The sequence below is a fragment of the Vanellus vanellus genome, assembly GCF_965231255.1.
Source record: "Vanellus vanellus genome assembly, chromosome: Z".
Lineage (NCBI taxonomy): Eukaryota > Metazoa > Chordata > Aves > Charadriiformes > Charadriidae > Vanellus > Vanellus vanellus.
Genome location: NC_138908.1, coordinates 18,627,097 through 18,654,154, shown reverse-complemented (window position 1 = coordinate 18,654,154; position 27,058 = coordinate 18,627,097). Strand labels below are relative to the sequence as shown.

General features: G+C 39.2%; 1 protein-coding gene across 1 annotated transcript in view; it reads right to left on the bottom strand.

Moving 5' to 3' along the window:
* The window catches only part of HSD17B4 (hydroxysteroid 17-beta dehydrogenase 4), a 71,752-nt gene that overhangs the window by 24,484 nt on the left and 20,210 nt on the right, over positions 1-27,058 (bottom strand). The window contains exons 12-17 of the mRNA XM_082497727.1: positions 21,362-21,468; positions 20,443-20,676; positions 15,522-15,573; positions 14,187-14,258; positions 12,599-12,702; positions 9,299-9,364 (exon numbers count right to left, since the gene is read on the bottom strand). Coding sequence (XP_082353853.1) covers positions 9,299-9,364; positions 12,599-12,702; positions 14,187-14,258; positions 15,522-15,573; positions 20,443-20,676; positions 21,362-21,468 — 635 coding nt within the window. The remainder of the gene's footprint in view (positions 1-9,298; positions 9,365-12,598; positions 12,703-14,186; positions 14,259-15,521; positions 15,574-20,442; positions 20,677-21,361; positions 21,469-27,058) is intronic.

The window sequence follows — 27,058 nt, the reverse complement described above, 5'->3', positions numbered from 1 at the left end:
AATTTGACCTTCCAAAAGGGACAAAGGAGAGGGCAGATACTTTGCTGAAGTGAAAATGAAATTAATCTTATAGCATCACCAAGAAGTAGAAATAGCTAACTTATCTCACCTGGTGAGAAGAACAAAGTCAAGATCTCCTGAAGGCAGTACATCCTCCAGTGCCATGACTCTTCAGCTAGCAATCTACAAGCCAAATCAAGTCCAAAACAACAAGCCAAATGGACTGCCAAGTGATCCTACACCACAGAAGCAATTCTATAGGGGGCACCCAAGGAGTGTGTGGTGAAACAACAGTGCTGGCTGAGGGGGGAACAGGAAAGCAAAGTGATATAATGTAAATATTTACACTCTACTACACCAGCTAGAGTGAAGTAAGGAGTGGGAAAAGACAGCTGGAAACAGGCTAACAAGTACTATCTATGGCAAGCACCCGCTCTCTTCAGTTATTATTCTCTCTTACCTCAATGCTCACACAAATCGAAAAAAATGAGGATCTAAGAGTGCCACCACACTCCCAATCACACACACACAAAAAACCACAGCAGCAAGGGTTCAGAGAAGAACAAGTACATGCTGCTCTCCTGACTTGCTGTGTCTTCACTTGTCCCCACTCTTTCCATGAGTAGTTGAGTTGTTAAAACTGTTTTCACTGTCAAAAGGTAGAGATGGGCAGCTCTGATGTACCTAGTAGCTTCTTTCCTAAGAGCTAAGGCCTCAATGCAACTAATATCAAAGTTATAACACTAAGAAGACGACTTTTAGTGAGGAACAGACCCTTAGTTCTTTTTTTAAAAAAAGAATTTAAAACCGACAATTTAAAGACAGTTGCTCCTGACAGAATTCTAGAAAGTAGAGTATCACCCTTCCTTATGGAAGTTTTCTTTCAAAAGACTCTAAAATCTAACAGCAAATCACCACTAGAAAATAAAAGTTGCCAGATGTCATTTTATGATTTAATTATTTCACTTTTTAACTAAATTAAAATTCAAACATCTCACTTTCATTTTTCCATTAATTTCAATTTTTACAAAAGCTGTCAGGAGGCTATTTTAACAAAGGAGCTCTTGTAATAAGTTTTCATTCAAACTAAGTAACATTTAGTTGTAGAACTAAAAATTCTATTTATGGAGGATAAATTTCTTTTTTAAGCTCAAATCTCAACTTAAATCTAGCTGTGCAGCTGTTGCTTACTAAAGCTGTAATAAGAACTAGCCATTTATTTCGGGTGATGACAAGCACTACTTTGGAGACAACACTTCTACTAAATGCTTTTCAAAATTACTATAGTAAAAAATACTTGTGCTTTGCTAACAAAAATGTAGCCTGTAAGAAATAATTAGGTTCAGAGAATTAAACGTGATCAACGTATTTAACTAAAAGTCTGACACATGAAATGGGAGATGACACTTTGTACTTTCAACAACTATAGTGGCACTGGTCACAGCTAGAACACTCATAGGCTGAACTGAATAAAACAGTTACGTGGCAGGTTATTTCAGACTCAGTCCAGCCAACTCAGGTCTGCCAACAAACTGCTTTTCATTTACCACAGTCTTTGGTACTACTTCATTATGTAGATTACATTCTACACGAGAAGAGAGGTGTTTTAAAGCCTTGCTGGCTCTACTTTCTATATTCCTCGATAATGACATTTCCTGAAGTCTTGAGTGATAGCATTTAAAAAAAAAAAAAAAAAAAAAAAAGAAGTGATGCATCTTTGGAGGACGACAAGAGTCAACTGATGTGGGGCATTAGATTGAAGTCGGTCATAATATGGTTAGATTGTTCTCCAATTAATAACACAAACTGTCAAGTCTCATTTCCTAACAATTTAGGAGTTCTGCCAGACCACAAAAGAAAAGGCGATATCCAACCTGTCTGTGCCAATTTTTCAGTCTTGCCTGCAGACTGCAATAAAGGTCAGTGGTAAAGCTAATGAAAAAGGAAGCCAACTATCCATATATTTTCCCTTCTATCTGGGGAGTAAGAGAGCACTGCCTGAGAGCTTATCTGACCAAGTATATATGTATATATGTATAAACGTATATATGTATAAACATACATATATGTGTGTACATGTACGTACATATACTTTACCTAACAGCTTACTTAAGTAAGAGCAAGCAGTCACCAATCACGAAAAAACAGCCACAAATCTCATCTACAGATTTCAATAAGCTCTGATTTACATTAAGAATAATGAATGTTTCCAGCTAACCTGGCAGTGCTGATGCTTCAAGGGCTCAAATTTAGCAGAGTACTTAAGTAATTCACTGTACTTAGAATTAAGCAGCTATTCTTTGACTATCTAAGATCCCCATTTGCCTCTTCTTTTTTAATTAATTATATCCACAAGGGTAAGGAGAGATATTAGGAAAGAGCAATTGGTAGAAACCAACACAAAGAAAGACTAAAAGGTTTATTTGCTCCTCCAGATAACCAACTATTCTTCTCAAAGTAGGTGTATGTGGAAAATAAACAAAATAGTTTAAGTTGCTCATAATAGTTTAACATGTTTGTGGAAATCTGGATTGCACATGATTCTATTTTTTAACAAAACTGTAATTAAGAAATACAAGCGTATAGTTTCCCGGACCACCTTACGTTTGCAATTATAAATTCTTAGTGGTCTGGACTATCCAAACACTACCTTGTCCCTACATACCTCGACTCCCTCAAGAATAAGAATTACTAAAATGTTCAATTAAAACACCTTCACATACATAGCTATAAACAGGAACAGGTATAATAGGTATAAAATGGCACTACATCTTTTCTCCTTCCTCACCTCACATTATTCATGTCCTCTACTGTTTATCCCTACCACTTTTTTTTCAAATTTAAGTTCAATTTACATATTCTGACACAGGCTTCACAGAACACTAGTCCTTTTCCAGCAGCACGGCAAATGTAGAAGCAGCCCTTCCTTTAACAGTGCCCCTCTCAGTCAAAAAGAACAAACCACTCTGGTTTGCAGAATCTTAAATGGAATAAGAGTTTTTATATCCTTTACTAAGACACGCATAGATATGGGGATGAAACAAAGTCTTGGTAATGAAGACCATCTTGTCTAAACAAAGTAACTGTCAGGCTAGTAACTTTTCTTCTTCTATTATCTTACTACACAAAATTCCAGTATTATTCAAGCCCTCAAGTATTTTTCAAAATCACAATGATTGGAAAATTATATTCTGATCTTCCCAACAGGAATAAACAGGGAGGGTGGGGGTGGTGCATAAATTTTGAGATTAGCATCATAATATGTAACAAACTTTTAAAGTAATTACTATTACAAATTCTCACTCACTATACAATTTCAAGGGTTCCGAGAGTATCATCTCCACATACTGAAATCTCAAGACAAATTAGGAAAACATTATAAAATCTTTGCAATGGCTTCACATCCCTTTGTTTTGCCTGTATCATCCTTTGTTGTTACGTACTTTTTCTCTGGCTTGCTCTCCATATCTACGTAGCTACTGCAGCACTTCATTTTCTCTATCATGAAACAAAATATTTATGCTACAAACAGAAAAAAAAAAATTACCTGAGCCTCTCAGGAAGCTCTCTTGTGCTATTCTCTTTAGTTAATTTAAATTTACCTGTTTTCAGGCACTGCTGTACTACAATCTTTACAGAGCGGGACACAAAAAAAACCCTTTGTCCCAGAACCATATTTTCCACATCCATTTACACGTTCTCATCATCTTCTCTCTCACATTTTACTGCACTCATTCAAAAAATTACCTTAACTCAAAACATTCACCTTCCTGTAACTTTTTTCTTCTGTCTAAAATAAGCATAAAATCTCTCCAAGGGAACAAACATATGATGGAAATAATAAACTTTTTTTCCCATATAATGTTAATGATTACTTATTCTATCTATGCATATGTTCTCTAAAAACACACACAAATATTTACATACACTTAAAATGAAAACACAAATGAAATCTGTACAGAATAAAAGATGACTTTCCATAGGTAAGTAACCACATCCCAATTACACAGAAGCTTTTAAGGGACTTATCACGCAATCCTCAAAGTAAAGCACTGACTCATAGTACTGAACCTGTTGACAACAGGCAGAAACATTTTACAGTAGGTTTTAGTTTAATAATTCATTAGGCTGTTAAATGTTTCCCATGCACCTCTCCTTCCAAGATGTCTTTTTAGTAAGTTTTTATTGCAAAGTCCACTCTTTCACAACAAACCAGGTTTGTGCTTAATTGTCTTCACAATTGTTTCCAGTAACTTCAAGAACTGTAGTTTTAGCTGAACTTGACACAGTGAAAAACTAAACTCAGGTAGCTAGTGGACAGCAGTATGAGCAAGAGGACTGCAAGACTGAGAATGACTCAGGAAGGGAAGGACACTCCTGCAGTCTTAGTCACAGCATGCTGGTGACACTACTTGAAACATAGGCGGTACCAATTATTTTCTCCTCTTTCAGAGAAAACAGAAAAGAACTGTATTTAAAAAAAGAACACCACACACTAAACAGCAGCAATTTCTTCACACCCTGTCAGTCAATGCCTGATGTATACCTGGAACAGGAGGCTTGCATATTTTAAATCCTATCAGATTAATCTAGGCATGAATTTACTGCATCTCTCTAAAAATCTCTGAATGAGTAAAGAACCATTATATTCCCTAAATTGCCTTTTTTTTTTATGCTGCTCACTGTATCACATTCTCAAAAATCACCATCAGATGCTATACACCACTCCTTTAAACACTCTCCGTACAATTAAAACACCTCTAACATTTATAAACATCCTTACTTCATAGACTGGAAACTATAAGAGAGCAGAAAAGGTCACAACTGTGAGGAGCACAGACCAATTCTGGCTCTCCAATTTAATATTTAAAGGCCTAATGCTCCAAAGCCCATCACATTTTCAAAGTACACTGTACAAGTTCAGAATAGAGATCCTATGAATTTCAATTTCAGCCTGTGATGCTCATACACTCTCCTGCTAGTCCGACTCCCAAGTTTCATCTCCCAAATTCTATCACCTCATCCTCTCCTATCATCCACTGATTAAGGAGCACCACCCGTGTCTGAGTATTTTGGGATATCTGGGTAACAGTTGCTTTGTTCATAAAATTCTTATGGGCTGTAAACAAAGATAATCCATTGTTGAAAAACTAAATCTCCAACCAGTCACTAACCACAAGATCATTTTCCTCACCATAAGATAATTTTCCTCTCATTAATCCTTCTCATAACACAACTTCTTGCAACAAATAACACAGGAAAACTTACTTCCTATGCTATGTCAGCTCATGCCTAGAGCTCTCCCTTTGCCTGTGGAAGGAGTTCTTGAAGGAGAGGGAACAAACACATCATTTATGCCTAAATGACTGAAAACTGTATCATAAAGCACTGCATACAAAGGGGATTAAGACTACAAACAAACCAAGCCTTATTTGGAATTTTTACCTTCTTAGAGACTCTGCAACATTTAAAAAATTATTGTATCTTTCCAAATGAAAGGAACTTTAAAATGACAGTATATCAAAAAGCTGTTCCTCCAACAGACCAGTATCAGTCTCAGTTTCACCAGCTCTAACAAGGAATTTAAAAATTCTCGAAAGCAAGGACAGCCAATTTTCCTGACCCTGGAAACTGCAAAGCAGAAGCATCATGTGCTTGAGATAGCCAAGTTGCATGGAAAACTGCTCTGGCAGAAATTCACATGTGATAGCTCACATGACACTGCTTTGCAGAGACATACAAGGGGGCATAGTTGCATGTACACAGCTGGTCCCAAAGTGTGGTAGGCTGGCACACCACATTTTTCAAAATCTATCTTTTCTACCTCTTTGTCATGTCTATTTCTCCATATCAATCTAAATAACAAATACAGAGTCAGAATTTGAAGTAGGAGAATGCTTTAGCGAAATATACGATACTGTCACAGGCAAAAAGAATTTTTCAATTTGCAAACACTTCTTAAAATTATTAGACATTTTACTGAAATGAGCTGATAGCAATGTTACAGCTTTAGTTTTTCCACATAGGCAAAGAGGACAGGTAGCTTTCAGCAGAAAGCGGGAGGAAACACAGAATAGCAAAACTGAAATGACTTATTGAAAAATTCTGTTTTATGGGCTACTGTTATACTGTTTATTATTGTCTCAACATTGTGTACTCTGAATAGTAACTCTGATATTTGAAGACAGAGAATAGTTTACCTCTTGGAAGGCAACCTGCACAGTATCAGGATGCTGTGAGTTTTTCTACAAGCAAACGAACAAACAAACCCCACAGAACGACCCCAACAAACTCAAGACTCCATATTTGTTTCCTTCCTCAAAAGTGACCTCCATCACTTGGACATCATCCACTTTAAATACACACTGCAGCTTATTTTGTGTGCCATCAGAAAATTAATTCCCAAGAAACTGACACATTTGGGAACGGAGTGAAAAGAAAACTCTACAGAAACAAAACTCTCCAGAGATACAGGTCATTAACTGCCTGTGATTCCTAACTGCATTTGGAACCATTCAGCAAAATCTGTTTGATTGATTAATTTAAGGCCCTGGTTCAAAACCTGGCAGGACAAGAGTAGATGATGATACTGAAGCTCTGTAACTACATTAAACATTCCCTACAGGGTTGAAATTGAATGATTCATTTCTTGCTAAACGGCCAACAGTCAAACACGCTCTAGACTTCTTGATCTTCTGTCAAAAGGCCTGTTTTATTCAAAAGATTTATGGCAGTATATCTAGTAAAGCACAGCTTAGGTTATAGAGAGAGAACAAGCTAGAAAAATACCACAGCAAATGTCCATCTCTACGGGGCAAGATGGAAAAAATGTCACCTAGTTCTTTGCAGAAAAATTTGTGAGCACACAGAAGAAATGTTTTATGTCCTTCTTCAGCAGGATACAAATTTTAAGCCTTAAAGCCTTTCAGAAGGTCAGATACTTCTTCTAAATTTTTCACCTTTAAGCAGCTTACACCATGGTACTGCAACTCATTCATAACTCAGTGTAGTTATGAAAGTTACACTCAGTTAAACTGAATGTAACTTTCAAGATAACCACAGTCATTGACTTCAGTGAAAGATGGGAGTCACCAGTGTAAACATTTTTAAATATGCATGATGTAGGTCTACTTAGCAGGAATTTTACTATATGATCACACTATGAAAAGTTAAGGGGGGAAAATGCTAATTATGAAAAGCAGTTTAGTCACATAATTGTGGCAACACAAAAACTGAGCGGTGAATCTCACAACTATCATTGAAAATTAGTACAGTTCAAGTTAACTCAAATGCCATCTGTAAACTGACTCCTGCAGTCTGTCTCATACTCTATACTAATTCAATAGTTGAATGGCAACAGTCATTTCTGCCAACACCTTTTTCATTTAAACGCTAAGAAAAAAAATTTCAGAAACTTCAATGCAATTTGTGTGCCAACTTCCATTTTCGAAAAGGATTTTAGGCAGTTATGTGTCATTCCACAGACACGTAAATGTAAAATCTTGGTAACATTTCCCCAAGCTGTCCTTCACATGGAAGTCTGCATTTCTGCTCGTAAAGTTCCCATGTTCTACGCATTACCCTTCCTGTGCACAGGCATTATCACTTAAGCACAGATGCTACTGAATAATTTGGCAGACAAGCCTTCTTGCAATTCTAAAAGTCCACTGGCTGTGGCTTCCGCAAGATCTAATTGGAGAGGAAATCTCTTTATATATCTACCTGTCAGAGTAGATTTTAAAATAAAACAAGTGTGGTGGTTACTCTGTGCCACCTTTTTTAACTTCATTTCCAAAAATCAGTTTTGCAGTAGCAAAGTTTCCCAACTTCTGCATTATACAGTGACTACCATCTTCTTTTATCTCATAAACTTAATATTTTATACACAGTAACAATTCCAGACATAAGAATTTAAGGCTCAGAAACAACGATTACTGTACGAACAAGGACATCATAAATGTAATCTGAAAATTGATGGACCTGGCATCAGTTTTGATATAACCACACAGAGGGGAAACCTGAACTAGAATTCCAACATTCAAAGTAAATACTTTTAACTGCTGGGCCATTAGGGTTGTGGTATCTTATCTAATAAAGTGCCAGTTGCTACAGAGCACTTTACACTACATTTAACCACCTCCCAGGAACAAAATACTCTCTGACTATTCCCTGCTCCTTGCCAGCTCTCGTTATACATCTGTACCTCCTAGACTGATGCTGTCAATTTTAGGATGCAGTAGGTACACCAGTGGTAGAAACAGAAATGCTGATCTAAGCTCTCTTTCAAGGTAGTGGGTAGGGCTAATCTCAACTTCAAGCACATGAATCAGATGGATAAGACTTAAGTTTATATACGAAGTAGTTAATCAGAGGCTAAGCAGATGTCACAGTTACCAAGTCAAGCTAATGCTCAACATTTTAATTGCATCTCAAAAAGCTACAGCCTCCTGCCATGATTAAGTTGTTTTGGAAAATACTGCTCAATGTCTTAATACTGGTAACTCCAAACTTTCCCGTCTTATTTGTCTGACATAGAATCATAGAATTGTCTAGGTTGGAAGAGACCCTTGGGATCATCGAGTCCAACCATCTACCCTACTCTACAAAGTTCTCCCCTACACCATATCACCCAACACCACATCTAAATGTCTCTTAAACACATTCAGGGATGGTGACTCAACCACCTCCCTGGGCAGTCTATTCCAGTGCCCACATGCATATGTTTACCTTCAGAGGAGGCTATATTTATTTGCTTAGATTTTTGCCTAGGGAAAATAGATGCCTATGAACCAGGCATCTGTGGACAGACAGAAACACACCTGGACAGACATCCATCAGTATTTCAGGCTTCCTTGACTACTACTACTAGTACAGAAGTTTTCAAATTTGTGAACTTTAAGCACTTTTTTTTGGTCACAAGGTGTTTGCTTGCACTGTTTGTTATAAGTGTCAGAGTTTCAACCTCTTTTTTTAAAAAACTAAAACAGAATACAAAGATTTATTTCCTCCTTTTATGTAGAATTTTGTAATAAAAAATTATAAAATTTCACCAGCCTTATGAAAAACGTATTTTAAATAGTACATTCAACACACTAGCATAATTTACCCTAGCACAGTTTTCAGCTTCATGTTATATGTAGGCATATACACACACACATACATATATGTATACACATACAAATATACATACATAAATACCTGCTATATCCGAAAATTTGAACAGTTAGTGAACATCATATAAGACTCCTTTCTCTAAATAAAACAAATATTTCCACACCTAGAGCATACAAAACTTTACCTGATCAGCTGTTGTGACATCAGAAATCACAGCATCAGGGGGTCTCTTGGGTGGATTCACTGTTACCTAAAGCAAAAGTAGTAGTATTAATATTTCAATGCAAAAATCTTTTATCTGTACCCATGCCAGAATATGTCAGGTATATATATATAGAAAAAGAATTTACAAAGCTGTTAAAGTTCCTCCTACCCTTTCCATATTTACAGACAAATAGAAAAAGGTATTTTTGCCAGAAAAAGTCTCTTACCAAGGTTAGCTGTACAAAGGTAGCGATCCTGAGGCATCAAACCTGGCTAACAGTTACATGTTATAGCTGATCAGTTTGATTGCATTTCTTCCAAACTATCCAAAAACACTCAAGCAAGAATTGTTCACTCAGAAAAAAATAGTAGTCTCATAGAATATTAGTAGTTTGAAACACAGAAATGAAAATGAAGCTTTTTAAAATAACACTTTTTACTACCTCACTCACGGACTACATCACTTTTTTCTTTTATTTTTACAATTACATGCTGCATATTAAGCCCCACATTCTTGTAAAAAGCTGTTCCTTGTGCAATCTATTGAAGATACAAACTTTACCAACAAACTGACAGAGAACATCCTAGATCACAATAAACACAAAAAACACCATAACTAATTCAAATCTATTAAAGTAGCTGAAATATTTTTCCCCCCCTCTCCTTCTTGGGTTTTCAAAACAAACAAAAAAAAAGCCCAAACAAAGAGAAACTGGCATAAGCTCTAAAATGAAAGGAAGCAACTTCACTCTTACCCGTACTAATTCTACTTAATCTTAGTTCCTGTAAGCTCTTCACCAAAGAGAAAAGAAATTGAAAGAAACTGAGTGCTGTGTAGTTTCACATCTAAAACTGGCAAAGGCTCTTTCCTGTTTCAACAGCAGAGCAAAGCCATGTCTTGGGTGGAAGACTTCATAACATCATTCCCACTTTTGTCACTTCAGAGAACCACAACAAATCTACACACTAACCAGCTTGATAACAAGGACATTAGCTAACATGCTTTCATAACAAGAATGGCTTGCCAATCTATTTCCAGTTGGTTTAAAGGAACTCAACCTGACCTACCGCATCATTAAGACGTTAAAACTAGCCAACATATGAATAATTAAGGAAACCCCTCTGCCTGTAGGGCAAGAAAACCCCAAGAGAAGAGGAGAGACATAACTTACACAATGTGTTGGTCATCGTAGACCTCAACTTGAAAATTTGTTCTTAGTTTGCAGATACAATAAATGTGCGAATTGACAAAAAGACACACTCTAAAGGCTTTTCCCATTTCTCTCTGAAGCTGGGAGCATTTCAAGATTTGATTTGTAAAGTTACGTAAGTGAAAACTTCTATATAATTGATACAGATTTAAGTCAAGAAACTTGTAAGTTTACATCCAAAAATCCCAAAGAACATTACCTACAGTATTACATTTGTACAAAACATAGGTATTTCATTATAAATTTTCAAAAATACTGATTTTAAAATGGCCGCTATTCAATTGACTACTTATTACTGTAGTACCTCAAGGCTCTAGTTCTTAATAACAATATTTGGTCATAGCTGGCACTACCTTTAAACATAGTATTGAAGGAGAAAATAGTTCTATGTCAGGTGCCTGACATATAACGTCATGCATTTGGACATACACACTATGTGTTCGCGTGACATTGTTTTTCATTTGCTAAATCTCTCACAAAAGGCAGGAGTTCCACTCCACTGGAAGTGAGAAACTATAATGCTACACTTTTCCTCTTCCTGCTTTCCAAACCTCTTTCATGCAGACACATAGATTTATAGAGAGCTACACCTAGAGACCTCTTCTAGAAATTGCAAGTTCAAACCTAACACCACACGTTTAAGTACTTCTCAGCTTTTTACTAAGCTAGCCTTTTTACTAGAGCAATATCTTGCAATATTAACATATCATCATACCTATTAGCACAAATTTAACACATTAAAAACAAGAACACTTACTGTATACATACACTTAAAGTATCACTAGGTATCAATTTATTTTTAAATATAAATAGCCCTCACACCCCCTTAAACAGAAGCAAAGAAAATCTCTGAGGTGGAGCAGCAGAACACACTGTAATGCTAAACTGATGACACCCAGATCATGTATTCCCAATTGGAGATGTAAGCACCGAGGCAGAAATTGAAATGTGATCATGACAACAGAGCTGAGAGAGGTTTAAATCAGGACTCTGTTATGAGTCTAGTTGGCACAATCCAAGAGCTCTGTAGCAGGCCCCTAGACTATCTAAAATCTCAACTTCTTTGTCACTCTCCGATGCGCATGCTCAAACAAGAGCAGCCAAAAAAATCCTCTCTTAAAGCTATATATATCAGAGGTCAAGCTCCTCAAATCTACTTGAGAAAACCAAGGCTTATAAATAAAAGCCACTTCTCTGTTCTTGTTCTGATCTAAGAGGTCTCTAAAAATTTTTCAGATCAAGAGTTGATTGAGAAAATAAAACCTCTCCCCAGCTAGCTTTTAACAAGAAATAAGTAACCTTCCTCATCTGTTAATTTATGGAGAGCATGACTGAGAGTAGCTAAATACAAAAAATCAAAACACATAAAGTTTCTCTTGTTTGCAAAGCTTACATTTGGGTTTCATAAAACCAAGAGTCAATAAGACTCTTGCCAAATTGGACAGCTGAACTGACAGCATTTTCCATCTGACCTACAGAAGTAGGATTTTAAGGAATTTAGCACAGCCTGAAGCACAACATGTAGCAGATTTTACCACTTCTATGGAATTAACTGGGTCAAATTGGGCAAGATTACAGCCTGCTACACTGTCAACTTCAAAAGACCCTCTTCTAAAAGATCTAATACAAACCCCTAAAGAAGCATTCTGTCTACATCATCAAGCATTTTATATGAATTTCAACTTTATTTTAACTGCAGACATCATTTTCCAATTCCCAGTCCACAGAATTTAGATTCTGAACATTTTCCTATTCTCTTTTCCATTAGGATATTCTGTATCTGTAACTTCAAATATTTGAATGTAGGAATATCTCATCAGTTGCATGTTTAGCAATTCAGTTTTCTCCCTAATTGTCAGAACAAAATCATTGGTTTCCCATGCCCCCGAACAGTACCTTTTCACTCAGGCTTTTCAATGAATAGAAGTATTTAAATTCCATTTGATTTTGTACCTCCACACTGCTCAAATGTTAGTTTCTCCTTCCTAGTTGATATAGCAAATATTTCTCTTGCACTGCTGACAGAAGTTTTTATATTTTTTTTTAACTATGAATATGCATGAATTTACCTTGGCCTTCTCTGATGTCCGTTTTCCACCAAATCCCCCAGCTCCAACGAAAAACAAAGAGAACTGATTGTAACACACTAGGTCCTTTCCACAATAGGTATTCACTGAAAGACAACAAAACAGGAAGGTCATATATTTTCTTCAGTCTCCTTTTTCATGTAGCTGGCATGTGTTGTTACAACAGAAAAGTTCAACTTCAAACATGACAACGCTCATTTTAACAATGATCAAGCTTTCACGTTGCACTGTTGCAAGTCACTTCCTGACTAGTGAAGACTAACGATCTGTTTCAAATAACATTATCATTAATTTTATCTATATGAATGCATTAAAATAAAGAAAAAAGTTATCAAAATGCTGATGGCATTTAAAGTGCTAAAAATATCTGACAACAGAGTGCTCAAATTAGTATTTATTTCAGCATCTCACACTGCGTTAGCAATTTATTTAAATATGACAGAATTGTGCCATAAACCATGATGTATTAGAAGCTTTTAAGAATCCCTAGCGTGTACAGCACATTACCAACTCATACAAAAAGTGGTACTAGTACCTTGTGTGAAAAGAGCTCCAGAGCAAGCTTTAGTTTAAGGTCACCTGTTCCTTCTTTTGAAGATGTTAAACTTCTTACACTGAATTGAGATTCAGCTTCCTATTTCCAGTTCATGCCTATTCTACTGCCTTACACTGAAATTTACAGTATTGGCAATGATGTTCATTTCCAGTTCAAGAAATTTAAAACACAGTAAGATTCTGCTTACAAAAAGAACTTTTGCATGCTGTGGAAACAGACAGGCTTAATGTTAGCCCAGTATGGAAGCAAAACACAGCCAGGAGGAACAAAGTGACAGTAAAGACCTTTTTACAATTTTATCTGTACACTGAAGGAAGAAAACCTCAAGAGTGTTTAGAGATTCACTGCCTATTAACCTACTCTTGTAGCCTAATTTCCCAAGGGACCTTGGTATATCCACAACTAAAAATATAAAAATTCTGAAAACAACTTAGCAACTTCCGGAGACATTCTAATCCTTTAACTTGGATAGAAGAGGAAGGAAATGGGGGGTTGTTTTGTTTTGTTTAGAAAAGGATAATGCAGACCTAAAAAAAGAACACAGGACATGCTCTTAAAGATGGCTGCTCTGCAGATAAGTCTACACAACACATACATATGACTAACCTTTGCAAAGCCACCCCACAAAACACAGGTGCTCATGCACGCACACACCCCCTTGCTGAAGGGTGCCAGAAGCTAAAATGACTGCCTTCAGATAGGACTAGATAGTATTACTGAAGAACTCTGTTCAGTTTACATAGTGCACTATTCCACCTACACAGGAAAAAAACAATCCTTCTCTGAAATAATTTCCAAAAAGAGTGTTCTTATATCAGTACGTTAACTGCACTAGAATAACTACATTACACATTTACACAGCTATTGCTAATTAGCTCATTTCTCAGCTCTCATCAAGCTTTAATAAGCTCACAGTCTTTACTGTGGAAAGGCTGGCGCTTATTGGTACAGCTAGTTAAAAAGTAAGCCTGTCAATTTTACTGCATCCCCTCCAAAAATTACAAATCTTCTTACCATCTATAAGTAAGACTGCTCCTGATCCTTTGTCGAGAACATCAGCAACAGTTGAAACTGACGTTAATTCTCCTGTAAGAACAGAGCACGTACAAGTTGTGAGGTTTTGCTTCAGGAATGAAGTCCATAGATCCCTCTTTACACTTCCTTACTAACAATAATAATAATGGTCATAATAATCATAGTAATAGTCATAGTAATCACAATCATCATGACTTGAATAAAAGTGTCTGGCAATATGCAAATCTTGGTTTGCAGGTATGAGGGATTTTTTTTTTAGGTTTTGGGTTTATTGTTTTTAATAGAATCTTGCTACAGTTTATGTATTCAGAGCTAAACACAAATCATATTTTAGACTCAAACACATCACTAATTTCAAAGATAGCTCTAATCACTTACGAATTGTCCACAAATTTCTGAGCCAACCACAGTTCTACAGAAAAGAAGCCCAGCTCAGAGCCTGTGCATTTATAAAGTCTCTAAAGAGGTTATCGCTCTACAGAAATATGTAACCATATATATTTACAATATCAGCCTATGGTATAGAAAAGTTTTTATGAAGTCTTAGTAATCCACTCTTAATTATCAGACTTCTTTGAAGTTAATGTAACTTTCACACATCTCCTTTTTGTTTCAACAAGAAATTATGCCATTTATCTGTTGCTTGCGAGATTTTTTTTTTTCCTTCTACACTCTGGAAAAGTTAATTATTAGAAACTACTAATGAAGAAACCCAGACACACGCATGCATAACCTGAATGAGTCTAATGAGCACCTCTCGAGTGTTATAATCTGGGAAAACACAGCCCTCTGCAAATACAGCTTGCTAGTGCAGTAACTAGTATCTCGAGAATTTTGACAGGAAGAAAAGTAATTTTTTTTTGGCCTCCTCACTGAGATGCCAATTCCTCCTTTACATACATAATTTAAATCTTATCCTCTTATAGGCACACAGATGCAAACAATGTTGAAAGATTTTTAGGTAAACATCCCGAAAGTTCTATGATACAACCTTAGAGAAAGAATTAAAAGTTCTGCTCGTAAGTACCAAATTATATGAGTAATACACCAGCATGTAGTGTATTTCTTATTATATAAAAGATTAGGCATGAGTTTACTAAGTATACTACAGAAAAGCAACACCTGATTCCAAAAACAGAGAGTTTCAGAATTCCTTCAATAATGTAACAGGTTGCCTCTCTTCTCCCCCAGCCTTTGTGAAAAGAATATGCAAAAAATCCACTTGGAAACAGAGCTTCCTTATTTCCATTTATAATATGGCTACAGGACCTACTGTCATACTGAAACGCAAATCAGCAACACAAAAGGACTGACCTGAGGTTGGTAATGGTTTATACAGTTCCAGATATTGCTCCCCATGCAGCATCTATGTAAAGAAAGGCAGTGCTGTAAGAACAATCAATATATTCTATTGCTTCCCCCATCACAATTACAAGGAAATATACAGTAATTTTAGAAAGTGTTTAGAACAAACAAACAAAAAAAAAATGCAAGTTTTTTGTTTTGTTTTTCCAATTTCATCCCCAACAGAAAATATTTTCAAAGAAAGTTTTAAGCTTTTGTGGTTTAATAAAAGCATAGCTAACACAAATTAAAATTTAACAAAAAAATTGACCATATCATCTTAGGAAGATACAGGATATAAAAGTGAAGTAAATGAATAATTTCTCAAGGTGTAAGAATAAACAACTCTGAATTTTCATTTTCTAGAATCACATAATTGTATAGATTGGAAGGGACCTCTAAGATCATCAACTCCAACCATCAACAGTGCCAAAACCACCACTAAACCATGTCTCTAAGCACCACATCTACTCAGCTTTTGAATACCTCCAGGTGATTGAACCACTTCCCTGAGCAGCCTGTTCCAATGCTTGATAACTTTCGGTGAAGAAATTTTTTCCTAATATCCAATCTAAACCTCCCCTGATGTAGCTTGAAACTGTTTCCTGTTGTCCTATCATTTGCTACTTGGGAAAAGAGCTCAACCCCCAACTCACTACAACCTCCTTTCAGGTAGTTCATAGAATCATAGAACCATAGAATGGTTTAGGTTAGAAAGGACTTTGAAGATCATCGAGTTCCAACCTCCCTGCCATAGGCAGGGACACCTCCCACTAGACCAGGTTGCCCAAGGCTATGTCCAGCCTGGCCTTGAACACCACCAGGGATGGGGCCTCAACAACCTCTCTGGGCAACCTGTTCCAGTGCCTCACCATCCTCAAAGTGAAAAACTTCTTCCTAATGTTTAATCTGAACCTGCCCTCTTCCAGTTTAAAGCCATTCCCCCTCGTCCTATCGCTACATGTCCTTGTAAAAAGTCCTTCCCCAGCTCTCCTGAAGGCCCCCTTTAGGTACTGGAAGGCTGCAATAAGATCTCCCCAGAGCCTTCTCTTCTCCAGACTGAACAGCCACAACTCTTTCAGCCTCTCTTTATAGGAGAGGTATTCCAGCCCTCGGATCATCCTCGTGGCTCTCCTCTGGACACGCTCCAGCACATCCATGTCCTTCTTATGTTGGGACTCCAGAGCTGGATGCAGTACTCCAGGCGGGGTCTCACGAGAGTGGAGTAGAGGGGCAGAATCACCTCCTTTGACCTGCTGGCCACACTTCTTTTGACGCAGCCCAGGATACGGTTGGCCTTCTGGGCTGTGATCGCACACTGCTGGCTCATGTTGAGCTTCCCATCCACCAACACCCCAAAGTCCTTCTCCTCAGGGCTGCTCTCCAGCCATTCCCCGCCAAGCCTGTATTTGTGCTTGGCACTGCCCTGACCCAGATGACCTGGAACTTGGCCTTGTTGAACTGCATGAGATTGGCTTAGACCCACTTCTCCAGCCTGTCCAGGTCCCTCTGGATGGCATCCCTCCCCTGCAGCGTGTCTACCTCACCAAACAGCTTGGTATCATCGGCAAACTTGCTGAGGGTGCACTCAACCCCACTCTCCATGTCGCCAACAAAGACGTTGAACAGTACAGGCCCCAGTACTGACCCCTGAGGAACGCCACTCATCACTGCTCTCCACTTGGACATGGAGCTGTTGACCGCAACTCTTTGAGTGCAACCGTCCAGCCAGTTCTTTATCCACTGAGTGGTCCATTTGTCAAATCCATGTCTCTTCAATTTAGAGACCAGGATATTGTGTGGGACAGTGTCAAACGCTTTGCACAAATCCAAGTAGATGACATCAGTTGGTCTTCCCTTGTCCACTGCCACTGTAACCCCTTCATAGAAGGCCACCAAATCTGTCAGGTATGACTTGCCCTTGGTGAAGCCATGCCAGCCGTCACCAATCACCTCCTTGTTTTCTATGTGCCTCAGGCAGAGTTTCCAGGAGGATCTGCTCCATGATCTTGCCAGGCACAGAGGTGAGACTGACTGGCCTGTAATTCCCTGGGTCTTCCTTTTTTACCTTTTTGAAAATAGGGGTTATGTTTCCCCTTTTCCAGTTGGCAGGAACCTCGCCAGACCGCCACAACTTCTCAAATATGATGGCTAGTGGCTTGGCAACCTCATCTGCTAGCTCCCTCATGACCCGCGGATGTATCTCATCAGGTCCCATGGACCTGTGCACCTTCAGGTTCTTCAGGTGGTCTCGTACTTGATCTTCACCTACAGTGGGCGGTTCTCCATTTTCCCAATCCTCACCTTTGCATTCTGCATCATGAGCAGTGTGGCTGCAGTCCTTGCCAGTGAAGACTGAGGTAAAAAAGTCATTGAGTACCTCAGCTCTGTCTCTGTCCCAGGTAACCAGTTCTTGTGTTTCCTTCCAGAGAGGGCCCACAGTTTCCCTAGTCTTTCTTTTCTTGCTGACATACTTAAAGAAGGATTTTTTGTTTGTATTAATTTCCCCGGCCAGATTTAGTTCTATCTGGGCTTTAGCTTGTCTAACCCGATCCCTGGCTGCTCGAACTATTCCTCTGTATACCTCCCAGGCTACCCACCCCTGTTTCCACTCCCTGTAGGCCTGCTTTTTCCTTTTGGTCATGTCCAGGAGCTCCTTGTTCATCCATGCAGACCTCCTGGCTTTTCTGCCTGCCTTCCTCTTTGTAGGGATGCATCACTCCTGAGCTTGGAGGAGTTGGTCCTTGATTATTAACCAACTTTCTTGGACCCCCTTCCCTCCAGTGCTTCATCCTATGGCACCATACCAAGCAGGTTCTTCAAGAGGCCAAAGTCAGCTCTCCCAAAGTCCAGGGTGGTCAGCTTGCTGCGCATCTTCCTCGCCGCCTCGAGGATTTCAAACTTGACCATTTCATGGTCACTACAGCCCAGGCTACCCTTGAATTTGACACTGTCCACCAGCCCCTCTTTGTCGGTAAGAACAAGATCCAGCATAGCTCCTCTCCTCGTTGGCTCCTTAACCACTTGGAGAAGGAAGTTGTCCTCAATGCAGTCCAAGAACCTTCTGGATTGCCTATGCCTGACTGTGTTACCCTTCCAACAGATGTCGGGGTGGATGAAGTCACCCAGGAGAACCAGGGTCTGTGAACGTGATGCCGCCCCTATCTGTCTATAGAGGGCTTCATCCACTCAGTCTTCTTGGTTGGGTGGCCTGTAGCGGACCCCCACTGTAATGTCCCCTGCTCCCGATTTCCCTTTAATCCTAACCCATAGGCTCTCAGTTGGCTCTTTATCCATCCCTAGGCTGAGGTCCATGCATTCCAGCTGCTCCTTCACATATAAGGCAACACCACCTCCTCGTTTCCCTTGCCTGTCTCTCCTGAAGAGCCTATAGCCTTCCATGGCAACACTCCAGTCATAGGAGTCATCCCACCAAGATGCCAATGAGATTGCAGCCTTGGAGGCATGCACACATCTCTAGGTCCTCCTGTTTGTTCCCCATGCTCCATGCATTTGCATAGAAGCACTTCAGCTGTGTCTTCTTTGAGGCTGAATTGGCTGGAGCAGCTGTAATTACTTTGCACTGCTGTCCAGGTGGCATTCCTGTGCCGTGTATTAACGGTGCCTCCCCATTGGCTCCTGTTGGTTCAGGAGCTCCTGGTTTTTCTATGTAAGTCTTTGAGCATGCTGCAGCGTAGCCAGCACATTTTGGAGCAAATGGCTGCAGGCCCTCACCAGCACCCCGTTCCTCTATTCTCAATACAACATCCCTTTGTTGGTCACGGGCAAACTCAATCCTACCCCCTTCCCCCATCGAATCTAGTTTAAAGCCTTGTTAATGAGCCCTGCTAATTTTTGGGCGAGAGTTGTAGAAAGCAATATGGTCTCCCCTCAACCTCCTTTCCTCCAGACTAAACAAGCCCAGTTCCCTCAGCTGCTCCTCATAAGGATTGTGCACTAAACCCCTCACTAGCTTTGCTGCCCTTCTCTGGACACTCAAGAATCTCAATCATATAATCATAGAATGGTTTAAGTTGGAAGGGACCTTGAAGATCACCTAGTTGGAACCCCCCTGCCATGGGCAGGGACACCTCTCATTAGACCAGGTTCCTCAAAGCCCCATCCATCCTGAACACTTCCAGCAATGGGGCATCCACAACTTCCCCTGGGCAACCTGTGCCAGCGCACCACCCTCAGAGTAAAGAATTTCTTCCTGGTATATAATCTAAATCTACCCTCTTCCATTTTAAAGCGGTTATCCCTCATCCTATCACTACATGCCCTTGTAAAAAGTCCCTCTCCAGCTTTCTTGTAGGCCCCCTTCAGATACTGGAAGGCCACTATAAGGTCTCCCCAGAGCCTTCTCTTCTCCAGGCTGAATAACCCCAACTCTCTCAGCCCATCTTCAGAGGAGAGGTGCACTCCCCCCTCTGATCATCTTCATGGCCCTCCTTTGGACCCACTACAACAGGTCTATGTCCTTTTTATGTTGAGGGCTCCAGAGCTGGACACAATATTCCAGCTGTGGTCTCACAAGATCCCAGTAGAGGGGCAGAATCACCTGCCTCCACATGCTGGCCACGTTTCTTTTGATGCAGCCCAGGATACAGTTGGCCTGTACAGTTGACCAACACCCCAAAGTCCTTCTCCTCAGGGGTGTTCTCAATCCATTCTCTGCCCAGCCTGTATTTGTGCATGGGACTGCCCTGGCCCACATGCCCTTCTTGTAGTGAGGGGCCTAAAATTGAACACATCATTCAAGATGGGGCCTTACCAGTGCCAAGCAGAGAGGGGTGATCATAAAAGGTACTAATATTACAAACATACTAATTAAAGTCAGCTTATAGTTATATAAAGCACAAACAGAAATAGATACTTGACTCTTACATACCTTTGCGAGATCAATATTTAGTCCTGGAAGAGAAGGAACACCATCAAACATCGAAGTCTGAGCAGGAATTACTCCAAAGCTAGGCAAACAGCAGAACTCTTCACTTCCTTCAAAGAGAAATTTTAGGTGATCTGGATCCTTTGTTGACATGCCCACACCAAGGGCATACAAAATAGGCTCTAAGTGAGTATATCTATACACGTTGGTAGCCAATTCCCGGCCAACAATGCTTGCCTGAAAATTAAAAGTCAGTATAAAATAAAAATCTGAAATAGTTAATATTGCATTTGCATTCTTTCTATAATTCTCATATCAAACAAAATTCACATTTGAGCATCTTCTTATAGTTACATGTAAACATAAAGCATGAGTAATAAATATACCATGAAATATTAATGTATGTTTTGCAGTACAAGCAACCCTAATGTAATGCATTATATTTTGCTGCAAGCATTTTACTTCAAGAATAAGTAACTTCATACAGCTCTGCTCCCAACAATGCATAAGAATTTTTCTAAAACAAACGCAAATGAAATAAATTAATACTGTAATAAGACTGAAAGAAGGAAATATTATCTATCTATAGGGAAGGAGCCAGAGCAAAACCACATTGCCCAACAAGACCCATTCCCTGACCCTTTTCTGAACGCTACCCTAACTAAAGAGGCTTATAGAACTTACAAGCACTTGCATTCTGCATTATTCAGTCTATCTAGGCGTAAGTTTTCCCATCATCAATAAGAAAAATAAAGAATGAAATCTGTAGATGTTTCTTATTCTGCTTCCTCATTTCACAGTTTAAAACCCACCTTACTTTTTGCAGACAGGAAGCCAGAATAGAAGCTGATCAGCAACACAAGTGTCTCTGCCCAAGGTTTTCACCTAACTTTGAGTGTATGTGGTAGACAGAGGTACTTACTGTGTTAACAGATGAAGAGACCACTGATCCAGAGCTTGTTGAATTCATAGAAACACTGCCTTGAGACTCTATCTGACTTAGAGCGTCATTCAATACACTTATGGACTCTAGAGAAAGGAATTGAAAAAAAAAATCACTTATAGTCATAAATGAGACACTCCAGTTAAGACATACAACATGCCAGCAAATGAGATTTAGCCTGGTATTTCTCAATGCATTTTTTAACACAATACATGTACATCCCCAAATTGAGCATAGTGCTGCATTTTACAGGTATCTACACAATAGCTGCTGCTAAGTGATCTCTACACTGTTTCCATCAGTTCTGCACCCAGCAGTCAACCATGACATGTATCTAATTCAAGTGCCTGAAACACAACTGGTGCTATATGTCAACATTCAAGCCAAGAGGACTACGTCAGAAAATACTTTTAGTCCTTGAACTGTAGCGTTAAGGAGAAAATAAGGAACATTACATTTCAACTGTTCCAGAAGTAAACATCTGAAAATTACCACTTTTCTTATCTTGAAAATTATTTGCAATACAAGTAACAGGTCTCATCTCCTGGTGGATACCCTCTTCCCCAAGTCACATAAATAAATAAAAAAATTAAGTCTGAGGATGGAACAATGCCAAGATTACAAGCCAGATGATGCATGGCTGAGATACAGAACTCAGCTATGGCAAAGGCAGGCCATAAAGGACAGCTTGCTCCTTGAAGCTCAATATGGCTAAAATCAATATTAAACATTAGAAAGAATCAAACAAAAAGTGAGAAATGTGCACAGAAAAATAAAAAAAGTGTTTAAATCAGAGGAGCACAAAACCATTACTTAACTACCTTTACCTTGGAGCCGCTCCCTTCCACTTCAAAACCCCTTTACCCATACTGACTTGCACTGTTGCTCAGACTTACTCCATATTGTTCTATTGCACAGCACTCCCATAAATATCTTGCAGGTTAGCTGCAGACCCCCTTGCAGAATCTTGGTTTCCTAAACTATCTCTTGCTTCACAGTCTCACTGCCCGAATCATCACAATGTTTTATTTGTGGCCTGAATCTCATGAAGAAAAAAGGAGCATCTACAAAATAAACGTATGTTGTCACCTCTTCTACCAAAGGCAAGCTTCATCTTTGGGTACAAGCACTGTCATAACATGACATGAGGTTACGATATTTACGTGACGTGAAAATGTGCAAAACAAGATTTGTAATTTATAAGAAGCCTTTAAAAGGTTATCCCTTTTTTCACTGATTAAATGAAAGAAGAAAAAGCAATACTGAGCTGCTGGGAGAAGTTACTGTTGTGACCTTTCTTGCATGAACCAAAGGCAGGCTTTCACATTCCTTTAAAATCTTCAAGGGAAAATACAGCTTTGACCTCCAACTAAACCTGAATGTTTCCTCAGCTTTTCATGTCCACAACCCATTTCCATGCAGGAACATAACTACAATTCTTAATGGTGAAATCTGAAGAGAAGATTACCAACATGTATTCTACATGCAAAGATGTCATTAAGAAAAACAGTATAAGGGCAATCTGTAATTTAATAATGGTGCAGAATACTACAATCCCCTTTTCAAAGAACTTTCTTCCAGAATATGTATGACTGGACTCTCAGATTGGAGAGCTGGCAAGTGTCTGGCTGAACGCTAAGGAAATCATAGAAGAGTTTGGGTTGGAAGGAACCTTTAAAGGTCATCTATTCCACCCCCCCCTGCAATGAGCAGGGACATTGTCAACTAGATCAGGTTGCTCAAAGCCCCATCTAACCTGCTCTTGAATGTTTGCAGGGATGGGGCATCTACCACCTCTCTGGGCAATCTGTTCCAGTGTTTCACCACCCCCATTGTAAAAAAAGTCTTCCTTATACCTAGTCTGAATCTATCCTATTTAGTTTAAAACCATCACCCCTTGTCCTATCGCTACAGGCCCTGCTAAAAAGTTTGTACCCATCTTTCTTATAAGCTCTCTTTAAGTACTGAAAGGCCACAATAAGGTCTCCCTGGAGCCTCCTGCAGGCTGAACAACACAAACTCTCTCAGACTTTCCTTTTAAGAGAGGTGTTCCATCCTTCTGACCATTTTCGTAGCCCCCGTCTGGACCAGCTCCAACAGGTCTTTACACTGCTGAGGACTCCAGAGCTGGACGCAGTACTCCAGGTGGTGTCTCACCAGAGCAGAGTAGAGGGGCAAAATCCCCTCCCTCCACCTGCTGGCCATGCTTCTTTTAATGCAGCCCAGGATACAGTTGGCCTTCTGGGCTGCACATTGCCAGCTCATGTCCAGCTTTGCATCCACCAATACCCCCAAGTCCTTCTCCACAGGACACTGCTCTCAATCCCTTCATCCCCCAGCCTGTATTGATAATGGGCGTTGCCCTGACCCAGATGCAGGACCTTGCACTTGGCCTTATCGAAATTCATGAATTTGTCCAGTTCCCTCTGAATGGCATCCCATCCCTCAGGCATGTCAACCGCACCACTTAGCTTGGTCCCCTGCAAACTTGCTGAGGGTGCACTTGACCCCACTGTCTACATCACTGATGAAGATATTAAACAGCACGGATCCCAATACAGAGCCCTGAGGGAAACTACTTGTCGTAATCTCTGTCTAGACATTGAGCTGTTGACCAACACTCTCTGGATGCAATCATCCAACCAATTCCTCATCCACCAAAGAGTCCACCCATCAAATCAGTATCTCCACAATTTAGAGGGAAGGATGTTGTGGGGGACCATGTCAAAGGCCTTACAACAGTTTAGATAGATGACATCCATAGCTCTACCCTTGTCCACTGATGTAATCACTCCATCATAGAAAGCGACTACATTGGTCAGGAAGGACTTGCCCTTAGTGAAGCCATGCTGGCTGTCTCGAATCACCTCCCTGTCCTCCATGTGCCTTAGTATAGGATCTGTTCCACAATCTTCCCAGGCACAGCAGTAAGGCTGACAGGTCAGTAGTTCCCAGGGTCCTCCTTTTTACCCATTTTAAAATGTGAGATGTGTTGTTGTTCACCCTTAACATCAAAGGCCTCACGAAAAATGTTTTTTTAAGACTTCGACCTACTGTTATATTTGTAATCAGCAACCACACTTAAGCTGGATCATACCAGAATCATTTAGTAACGCTTCTATTGATTTTCAAATTGTATGCAAAAAAATCCTGTCTTTAATGATGGAATGTTCTTTCAAGGACTACTGGGTCCATTTCTTTTTATCTGTGACAGACATCAACCACATGAGATACATCTATGGTTCTAGGCCAAAATTTCTTGAGAGGTATCAGCATTAAGTGTATGCTATGCTTTATGTTTCAAGGTTGTTTTCATCCTTTAATATCAAAGCTACTTTCAAGATGCCATCCCTTTGGGTGGCCTGAAAGGCTTAAGCAAGCTATTAGAATACCACCAAATACAGGCAGCAAAGCTCTTACTACTTTTTTTTTTTTTTTAATAAAGAAAGTGGAAAAAAAATTAATTTCTTTTCTTCCCCCTGAATTACTATGTTAAAGAACTTTTCTGGTTAAGAACCTCAGTGTTGACATACTTCTTTCATCTTCCAGGGCCTGCTAGAGCAGCATGCAACTGAAATGTCTCAGCATATTTATTTATTCCAGTCTTCACTGCTCTTCTGCTGCCTGGCAAAAGAAACTGGACTAGTATAGCATTAGATTTACAGTAACATTCTAACAGTTGACCAGCTATGAATCTTTGAGGGTTACACCTTCAAAGAAAGAGTAAACTAGATGATTGCATTACGAAGTACAAAAGTTTTGATCAAATACATTGCTACAAGCTAACAATGCGATATGCGAGTGCCAAGAAAGAAAGATGAAACATTACAAAATCACTTATAAGTGAAGTTTGGACACTGATAAGGATGGTTTCAACCCTCTTTATTTTGCATTCATTTTGACTACTGAAAGTAAAGGAGATGGGGAGGGAAGCACAGAGTAGTATATGAGTTTTCAGTCACGTAAACACACAAGGATGTCTGAAATCAACGTTTCGGGAGTAGAACTAACTATGACAATTTGTACTTTTTTATATATGATTCTACAAGCTGACTAAGGTTCTTCTAAGATCCAAGAAATAGATCAAAGAGTATAATTTAGGCAAAAACAGCTTCTCTTTCTGGGGAACCTGTTTCACGGTCTCATCACCCTCAGAGCAAAGAATTTCTTCCTAATGTCTCATCTAAATCTACCCTCTTTCAGTTTAAAATTGTTATCCCTTGTCCTATCGCTATACTCCCTGATAAAGAGCCCCTTCCCACCTTTTCTTTAGGCCCTCTTTTAAGTACTGGAAAGCCGCTAAACAAACCCAGGAGGAAACCTTTTCATTAGTATAATTATTTTTAATATTGGTTTGGGGCTATTTTTTAAGGTTGTTATATACTGTCAGTGAACTCTAAAAAACTTCAATATCCACATCCCCAGCATGGTCTGCTATTATAGAGCAAACGAATAGCAGACAGCAGGGAAAGATTAACCTGAAGAGCAAAGGTTGAAAACAGTCAGGGCAAATATCGTCTCTTTCCAAAAATTTCCTCTCACTTTCCAATTAGCGCACATTGCATGTGAACCATACCCCTTAACTATGGAGGAAACAGCACCAGTGTTTAAATCCTTTTTAAACACATATGAAGAAATCTGGAATTCAAGCTAGAATAGCTTTCTTATTATGCAGATTTTTTCTTTATATACACACAAAGTATACATACATACACACTTGCCTTCTATGTGTTTTAAATTCATTTGCTCTATACCACAGATAAGCTCTTGAAATATGCCAAAATTCAGCTAGTGAGAATACACAAGTTGTTTTCTGTACCTAGACAGCTTCTAAGAGAATTAAAAATGCATGTGAATGTAACAGATTACACACCTCTTAAAATACTAGATTTAGCTGAAACTGGCTCGTATCTTCACAACAGAGGAGGAAATTGAGACAGATTGCCTCATATGGGTGACAGACATAATTAATTCTGTTTTCCTATATAACAAAACAACTAAATATACTAACCTGTGGCAACACATACTACAGAATGCTATATACAGTACACAATCTGGAAGACGGGGATCATTGTCTTCCACTTATCTCACAACTCCCTTTGCTTAACAGGAAGAATTGATCTAGAACACAAGAGCAAGTAATGCACTGTGGAGGCAAGGGCTACCGGATCCAGCTTTGTCTGAGAGGGAATACAAGGAGACGATATGCCAACATGTGCCAACAAGGTGCAACTGTGATCTACTGCAAATCCATGAATCTTCTGTATCACATTTAATTTGGTCTTTCTGCTTATGCACAGTCACAGGACCTCTTAGTGTCTCAAAACATGGAATCATGTTACCCTGTCAGCTCACTAGATCCAGCTGCAAATGAGAGCCTGAGCAATTTTTTTCTAGTGTTTGTTAATCCAAGTCATGTTATTCTGCAATTGCTATTGCCCAAGGTCTTACAGGGAGCTGGTTACAGTGACTCATTGACGTACAATGTTAAGTTGATTCTGCATCCTTACCTTAAGGTAAGGATCCTTAAGGATCTGATCATGCCCTGCTTATCATCTTGAAAGATTTCTAGCTTGTTCTGAAGTAGCACAAAGTAAGCTAAAACTATTATTTCAGTTTAACCACTGTAAGGGAGTAAAATCATGACACAAATTAGGAAAGAGCTCTAGCACCTAA